The sequence below is a fragment of the Quercus robur genome, chromosome 8 (assembly GCF_932294415.1).
Source record: "Quercus robur chromosome 8, dhQueRobu3.1, whole genome shotgun sequence".
Taxonomy (NCBI): Eukaryota; Viridiplantae; Streptophyta; class Magnoliopsida; order Fagales; family Fagaceae; genus Quercus; species Quercus robur.
This window is the reverse complement of record NC_065541.1, coordinates 31,115,375-31,123,914: the sequence shown is the minus strand read 5'-3', so window position 1 is coordinate 31,123,914 and position 8,540 is coordinate 31,115,375. Positions and strand designations below refer to the sequence as shown.

At 34.1% G+C, this 8,540-nt stretch overlaps 1 protein-coding gene across 1 annotated transcript; it reads right to left on the bottom strand.

Annotated features, from left to right (window-relative positions):
- Positions 1-4,244: 4,244 nt before the first annotated feature.
- LOC126695195 (uncharacterized) lies at positions 4,245-8,131 on the bottom strand. Its single transcript, XM_050391861.1, has 4 exons — positions 7,945-8,131; positions 7,566-7,651; positions 5,680-5,872; positions 4,245-4,571 (listed from the first exon to the last, which is right to left on the bottom strand). Exons 2-4 carry the CDS (start codon positions 7,617-7,619, stop codon positions 4,441-4,443), a joined length of 378 nt encoding a protein of 125 aa, XP_050247818.1. The 5' UTR covers positions 7,620-7,651; positions 7,945-8,131; the 3' UTR covers positions 4,245-4,440.
- Between the last annotated feature and the right edge of the window lie 409 nt (positions 8,132-8,540).

Below are 8,540 nucleotides of genomic sequence, written 5' to 3'. Positions count from 1 at the left end.
AATCCTTAGCATTTAGCATCTTTGATGTATGTATGTTTTTATGATTTGAAGTGTTAAAAATACAAAAAAAGATAATATTTATTATTTTTAATACCTTTGATGAGAATGCTCTAACCATATTAAACAAAAGAAACTTGTAATGAAGTGACTAAAGATACCAGATTATTGCATGATTTTCTTGGATTTTGAGTCTTGCTGTTTTGTTATACGCCAAACAAGCGATGTGCCAAACGAGATTTTCCTTAGGTTCAGGTCTTACTGTTTTAGTATGTGCCAAACAATCTATAGGCTTAATTGGCATTATCAACTAACTTGTGCATGGCTCACATCGTTTGATTTACATATTTTAAATACAGGTTTCCTCTTTCTTTCTTTCTTTTTTTTTTTATTTTTTTATTTTTTATTATTATTGTTATTGTTATTATTTTAATGATGGTTTTTATGAGTAACTATTTTAATAATTAAAATTGCATTTAATGGTTTGGATGATCAGTCCACTAAATTGATAAAATCTACTGATATCGAATAAGGTACCTCGATTTAAATTTTATCTATACTAAAAGTCACTAAGTACATATTTTCTTCTTTTTAATGAAAAAATCAATAAATATCTTAGTTCGATGATAAAAAAAATTAAAAAAAAAAACAATTAACATAGAGTGGACCCGTTTTATTAAGGTATAAAAACAAATTTCTCTCTCCCTAGCTCCAAGAGGTCTTGGAAAGTAAAAGCTATCAACTCGTGTTCATTCGTAAGATTCTAACCTCTCTCATCTGAATTATTAAGATCATCATAAGAGATTTTGCTCCTTTTTTTTTATTTTTTTATTTTTTTATTTTTTTATAACGACACTTTATACCCCTCAAGATGGATGCATCTATGGATGAACTTTGGAAACGCTTTTGCATTTTTGACCAAAAAAAAAAGAAAAAAGGGCGTGATGGCAGTCAAATCACACGAAGTGACTCCCTCTAAATAGCACGCACAATTCAGTATTTTGTTCAAATTGCAGACCAACAAGGATTTTAACAAAGAAGCCTTCAAATCCGCCATTCACCAACTTTGGTATTGTTCTCATGGAGTAGTCATCAAAGCCGTTGATATTAATTTATTTTTGGCTATCTATAATAAAGAGGAGAACTTGAGGGAAATCTGGATAAAAGTCCCTAGACTTTTAACAAAAGACTTATTCTGATGAAACGTTTTAGTGGAGATCTCAGCCTTAGTAATGTCAAATTCTAATATTCTCCATTTTGGATTTGGGTTTTCAATATTCCCATTAAAAGCATGAACAAGGACGTGGGAACTCACATAGCCAATGAGATTGGTCAAACTTATCACAATTGATGCTTCCAAAAGTGGTCTCACTTGGGGTCCTTTTCTTTGCATCAAGGTGAATATTGACATCACAAAGCCTCTCATGAGATGTAAAATGGTTCATATTGATGAATTAGATGAAGGTTGGGTATTTTTCAAACATGAGAGATTGCTTATTTTGTTATCGATGTGGGGCGTTCGGTCAATATGATTGTGAATGCCCCCAACTTAAGTTAAGCTGTTTTTTGACAGATAATGATGATTTGATCCATAGCTCCAAAAGATGTACAGAGGAAAGATTCAAACTATTTTCCTTCCGATCCACAACATGAAGAAGATGAAGTACAATTGTCAAAAGAGGAAGAAGAAGAATCAACTCAACATCGACACTCTCAAGTGGTGTTTCACACGATGGAAGAAACTAGTGTAAATTCTGGGCGGGAAAAGGAATCAATCTCTCTAATTCCAAATTGAATTCAATTTCTAAGAGGGATGATATTTCACCCAATCTGGGAAAAAAACCGGTAGCTTTACCAAGGGAAAAAATCTTGGGTGAGACAGGCGCATGCACTTGTCTCACAAGATACCTTCTCTTCCTAAGGAAGAGGATACTGTACCGTACCAGTACGTGCACGGTACCAAAACTCTAATTTTTTGTATTGGTTTAAATACCGGCCGTGTACCAAGCGTACCAGCCGATTTCGGGTGTTTCGACCAGTACCAAGTGTACCAGCCTGTTAAAAAAAAAGCCTTTTTTTTTTTTAGTTTTGTAATTGGTAACTTATTTGTATTATTTATTTTCTTAGTATGCAATGAACAATTAAGCTTTCTGTTTTTTTTTTTTTTTTTTAGTTGATGCTAAATTCTAAAATCATGAATAGTTTGTTCTGAATTAAGGTAATGTTTTATGGTAAATTTTTATTTTTATTATATATATATATTTATAAATATAAAAAAATAGCGGTAAATCCAAAATGAGACACCGGTATTGACTGGTACCAAAATATATCGTTCCACTAGTCAAACTAGTAAAATCTCCAATACAAGATTGATTCCCTTGAGCTTTACCCCTTTTTCAAATTCTAACGGTATTTTCCAAGATAGCAACCATGAAGTACCTATTCAACCTGATCCTCTTCCAATAATTCTTTCGGATAAGCCACCCTCTCCTCCTGATAAAGTAATCTCAAATTCTAATCTCACTACTACAATGTTGGGAATTTTGATTCAATCCAACATCTATCCTCAATAGACGTTTGTCTAAATTATGATAACTTGAGTTTGAATTCTCCCCAAGATAGACGTGCCCCTATTGAGATAAATGATAAAGTTAAACAATTTTGAAATAATGGAAATCTGTTTTTTTGAAACAGTGGTGGATGTATATATGGAGGTAATTTCGGGCGATCTGGTTGAGGTTTCGAGCCCCACCAAACCATCTTTTAGGACTTGGAAACGTATGTTATGTAAATCTACAAACCCCTCTCCAAATACAAATAGTTCTCATAACATCACCCATTTATTAAACAAGCAGCCACTAGAGCTTCTGAAACTATTTCTTCACTTGTTGGAAACTCTCATCACAAGAGACAAGCAATTGAGATAGGCAAGCAATCATTATCTTCTTCCTTTCGGGTTGGTACTCAACCACCTTTTCCTCCATGAAAATACATAACCTAAACTACCATCGGCTTCAGACAGAATTTGCTCTTTAGAAGTTGCTTGGAATCTTGAGGATATTAAGCTTTATTTGTGAGAGTTTTGTTTATATATTCTTTGTTAGTGCTCCTTTATGATGTAATTGTGTTGCTCTAGATTCTGCTAGCATTGCAAAAAAGAATGAGGTGGTCATTGTTTAGTTAGAAAAATACTCATATTTTCTCTTTCTCATTATACAATATAATTCTGAATAAATAAAGTCTACCATCATTTCTACTTATAAAAAAAAAAAGTGTACCCTCTGGGATATCTAATATATCTTGTATCGATAATAATAATAATAATAATAATAATAAGAGAGACTGGTACATCCGTGGACTCAAGTGGGTTTATCAACTAGCTTGTATAATCAGATCAACTTCTCAACTACTAGGACCAATTATAGGACTCAATTATTCGTTTGCAATATTGGAATCTGAATTAGTACATAAATATTGGCCGACCAAAGTGCAAACAAAAAAGGATCCATCTGTAGGAATGATATATCTCTCTCTCTGTGACAAGCAACCGTTGTCTCATGTCCAACTACTAAAATAATCACAACGCTATTTACTGTATCGAACTAACCTTTTACAAGTGATAAATACGCAGCTACCTTACTAAAGCTAATGACGCATCTTTTCAATACTAGAAATTTAGAACCAAATCTCACCCCTACCAGTAATAATGAATGCATTTTCCACTACACATATTAATAGGTAAGATTTGTGATCTGTGTCTCGCTTCTCTCATTTACCACTCTGGTTCTTTTTCTCTCCTCCTTTTCCCTTTTCTTGCTCACATCAATGTCCATTTCTTTCAAGACATGACAAAAGGTTCTCTCCCATGATAACAAAGGGGGAGAAATAATAATAATAAGGGATCGGTTAAGGACATACATTAATCATTGATTTTGGGAAACTTTTTATGGAAAATTGAAAAAGCTGTTAATCATAATAATGAAGTAATAGAAACTATGACTTCAGATATAAATTACTTAAGGAAAAGAATGTGTAACCAACTGACTGATATGTCCAGGATCCACAGCCAACTCTAAAAAATTTGGCACTAAGGTTCGGTTTGTGTTTTTGTTATCCTAAGCCCGTTATCATACATAGTTTCTTATACTGAAAACATGGTAGTACTAGTCACAGAGTAGGGGAGTTATCTTGATTACTCAAAACATGCTCTTTGTTTTGTTTTCCACAGATTAGGATAGAATATGAACTATAAAAACCAACAGAAATTAAAACATTAAAGGGCTTGTATGTAAAATATAGTTCTCCAAAAGAGAACAAACAGCAACCTTTGCCAGATTCAAGACCAAAAAAAAAGGTTCTTTCCTACTTTCTGTTTCTGTTCTCTAAACAAAAAGAAATTTAAAAAAAAATTAAAAAATACATACATATAAAGCAGATCTTGCATCACGGTTCCAGCTTCAAGGAAACAACTCGCGACTGTCTGTTACGTTTTGCCACCTTGACAAAGAGTACTGAGAGACAAGATGGAGCCCACCACGGCCGGCGGACCTTTTGTTCCCCTTTCAGACAAGCCACTGGAGATGTAATAGGTTTCAGTATATACAGCTAAGTATCCAGTCCAGAAGTAAATAACAAATATCTTCCTAAAAAATACAGAGACTTTATCTAGAGAACCGTGCATCAATTTCATTATTTAAGAGAGAGTATTGCATACACACACAAACAAAAGATGAAGGAGGCACTCATTTCATTATTCAAAAGAATAAAAAAGATACTACACATCAGTTTCTCAATTAAAGCTCAAGTTGTTATGACAGAAAAATGGAATAACATGAAAATTTTAGTAGTGCAGCTGACTGGAAATGCAATATCATGATTAACATTTGTGCTTATCAGTAAAATGACCTAGATATTTGAGAAGAATGAAACAGTCACAGCCAACGTATTCCTCGAGAAAACACATCTCATAAATATAAACAACCCATGTTCCTTCATGTTTTTAGAAAGATTAGAATTTTCCTCCTATAAACATTAACAATGAAAGTACAAAATTACTCAACAGCCTTCAATTTACAAATACAAAATACAGCATTAGTGAAGCACTGAGATTTTTCCTTTAGATCTTCAACAATAAAATATGACACCTATGGTCCCTTTGGACCAAATGGCTTTCCCACTTTCTCCCCATGTTTCTTTTGGCCAATAAAAAAGGGTGGGAGAGTGAGGCCAGAGATTCAATCCCAAAAGGTATGCCAATTGTACTTTTATAAGAAAACAACCACTAAAAACAAGGAACATTCAAGGTTACGAAATACTCAGGTAAGGGAATGGAGTGCCATCCTCCACAGAAGTTACATTGTTAACGTTCCAAAGCACACCCTCAAATGAAGCATACTTCAACAATGCCAAGATTTTATAAGTTCACAACTGAGGCATTCTGAAGTTGTCATGAGAAAAAAGTGATCACAAAAGCTTCTTCCAGAAGAGACTACAGACATAATCAGAATTCTCTAACCATAAAACTTCTAAAAAGTAGCATGACTAAACAAATTTTCTCATGCTAAACTAACTTCTCAGTGACAGTCATCAGATACAAAAATTTGTTGTACACACGCATTTATCCCTGCACCTACACACACACACACATGAGAGAGAGAGAGAGAGAGAGAGAGAGAGAGAGACCTTTAATTCGCCTGAGCTCCTTGCATAGAGTGATGAAGTCTCCCCATTTCATGTGGCATCGTCTTATAAACCGAAGAATCTGCTCAGTAGTGAACATGGACATGCCTTCCAGGTATTCTCCATTGACACCATTTTCTTTAAAAATCTGGCGGTAACTACCAAGGTTTATCTCTTCCAACCACAAACCAACATCCTGGCAAAATAGAAAAAAAGTTGTGGACGAGCCATGCCAATAAGCCACATATCCCTATCTTTAGGTTTTTATTTTTATTTTTTGAAAGTCACATACACATTATCAAGACTTGAAAATAGCAAAAACATAAGCTTATGTTCCTTAGTTCACTTCTATTAGCAGTGTTCAGGTCAATTTTTAGGCTACATACAAACAAAAAATAATTAACAAAACCAAAGCACATTTCCTTCAGTCACCATTAAAAAATTGCTTTCCACATGCATTTCTTTGAAGCTTTAGCGTATCTCACTAGTTTGTTAACAAAAAAATGCATGGTTTTGGAACCCTTTCATTGTTCTTAATCCACATCACATAAAACTAGTTTTCATGGTGAATGAACAACTACCAACTAACGCAAATTTTCTTTTCTCTGTTCTTTTTATTATTATTATTTTTTGGATAAATAACTTTCATTCTACTAGGAAAAAAAAAATTTTGTTTCCTTTATCACCATAATTATTTCATCTTAGTTCTGGTTGCCTAATATGTCTTAACAGGCAATCTCTTTTAGTTTCTATTGTGTTATGATGCTGCAATCTCTAGCAACTTTTAATAAAAATATAAAATTTATTAAAGCATTATTCTTCTGCACAGGATGTACAGAACAGAATAGCAAAGGAAACACAGAAAGAAACAAAGAGATGCAATCTTTAGCAACTGTGCTGAACACCTAGCCAGATCTCGGCCACATAGCATTCAATTTTCAAACAAAGAACTCCAAAGTAGAAGCATCCATGTAGCACATGCTAGGTCTCAGATACATGCAATGGTAATATGGAGTAGGTGCTCCAAGACAATTAGAAGCATTCATGTATAACATGCTAGGTCTCACATATGTGCAATGGTGATACAGAATTTGGGTAGTTACACTGTAACTTTCAAAATAATGTTGTACGAGTACAATCAAGACCCCATATTGCTCGGCATTTAACCAATAATTGCAACACTCAACAGTATCACTTTAGAATTCTAATTGGATAGACTTGAATATATGAAGAAAAAAACTCTTTTCAAATGTGCTTATTAGGGTCCTCAACCTCAAATGCGTCATTTCATACCAATCCACATCATTGGTAAAGCAAATATGACATCCATAACAAGACAACAAAGTTAAAAGTTTTATATCCTACATAAACACAAGTCCTTTCAAATTACAAATGCATTGTATAGAAACCGGACCCCAAATTCCTTGCTCGAATGTTAGGAAAGACCGTCAATTAAACAAAATCAACATAATCTCTAGTTACCGTTATTAGAGCCAATAAGTCAGCTTTTACAACATCAAAATAATCGAAACAAAAACTTTCCAGTCCAAACTTCCACGATTCAACATAACCACCAAAATGAATCACTAAATACTATCAAATTCAACTAATACCCAGATTTAAATTCAACCCAAAATCACAATCAAATTTAAAGAGAAAACAAACTATAAAAAACCCAAAATTTAGAAAAATCAATTATTGTACATACAAAAACAATCAGATAACAGAACCAATTTACCAACCACGATCAAACCTCCCAAACAAGCAATTCTAGTATATCAGCATAGAAACCCAAATAAAATATAAATAAATAAATAATTAAACAAGATCTAACCGCAGAAACAGGACCCAAACAACTAGAATCAGATAGAGACAGAGAAATACAGTACCTCTACAGTCCAAATAAAGAAATCAAGAGGCTCAGGTGGGTGTTCTGTGCTCATCTCCCAAATCAATCCCCCACAAAAAAAAGTACCTAAACCATTTGCAACCAAACAGAGTCTTTAAGACCTCAAAATTCCAATGAATTTCAACTCAAACACAAAAATATCAAAGGAAGAAGCTTTTTTTACAACATGGGTTCCAGAGAAAAGGAAATCAAAGAAAAATTGAAAATTGGAAACAACCAGAACAGGTGTGGGACTGAGAGGCAGTGATAAGATCCCTATTGCTCTGTTTAATATGATTCTTTCTCGGGAAACAAACAAAGGGGTAAGAAAAATTAAAAAAAGAGAAAAACTGTTAAGAGAGGAAAGTGAAAGTGCTTACCGTGAGAGAAGGGTGAGTTCGTGGAAAATGATATGTATGGTATGGTCGTAGAATAAAGTTTCTACATTTGAGGAGGGCTGACCACTGAGCCTACACTGACTGAGGTGAGAGAGAGAGAGAGAGAGAGATAAGAGAATGCGTGTGGGTCAAATAGTTTGGTTTTGGCCACTCTTGTGTGTCTCGACTCTACTCTCTACTATTTATTTTATTTTATGGGGATTGATGGATATTGCTCTCTCTCTCTCTCTGGCCTTTCAGGCTTCAGCTCAGAATTACATGCATGCTTTGGCGTTACTTGTCTCTCCTCAAGCTCACTCAAGGATTTTTTTTCCTTTTTTATATACTATTTCCTTCTCTAATTATGTAATCAATAAACAATGGTCTTATTAATTACTTCCTCTATCTTACCCTTTTTTTTTTTTTTTTGAAAAGTAAAATTTTTTAATGGAACATCATTTATTATCTTGACCAACGGGGACTTGGCTGAGTGGGTAAGGTTCGAGCACTTTGTGCAACACACTTAGGTTCGAGTCCCACTGTCCGTAGGAGTCCGTTGGTGGGCATCCTTAATGGGGTTAAAATCCCGCACAGGTAGT

Excerpts from the sequence above, each read along its gene's own strand:
- LOC126695195 (XM_050391861.1), bottom strand. The coding sequence starts at position 7,619 with ATGAGCACAGAACACCCACCTGAGCCTCTTGATTTCTTTATTTGGACT. Across the intron at positions 5,873-7,565 it reads TCTTTATTTGGACTGTAGAG|GATGTTGGTTTGTGGTTGGA; the intron begins GTACTGTATTTC and ends CTATTTTGCCAG. Across the intron at positions 4,572-5,679 it reads GGAGCTCAGGCGAATTAAAG|TGGCTTGTCTGAAAGGGGAA; the intron begins GTCTCTCTCTCT and ends TTACATCTCCAG.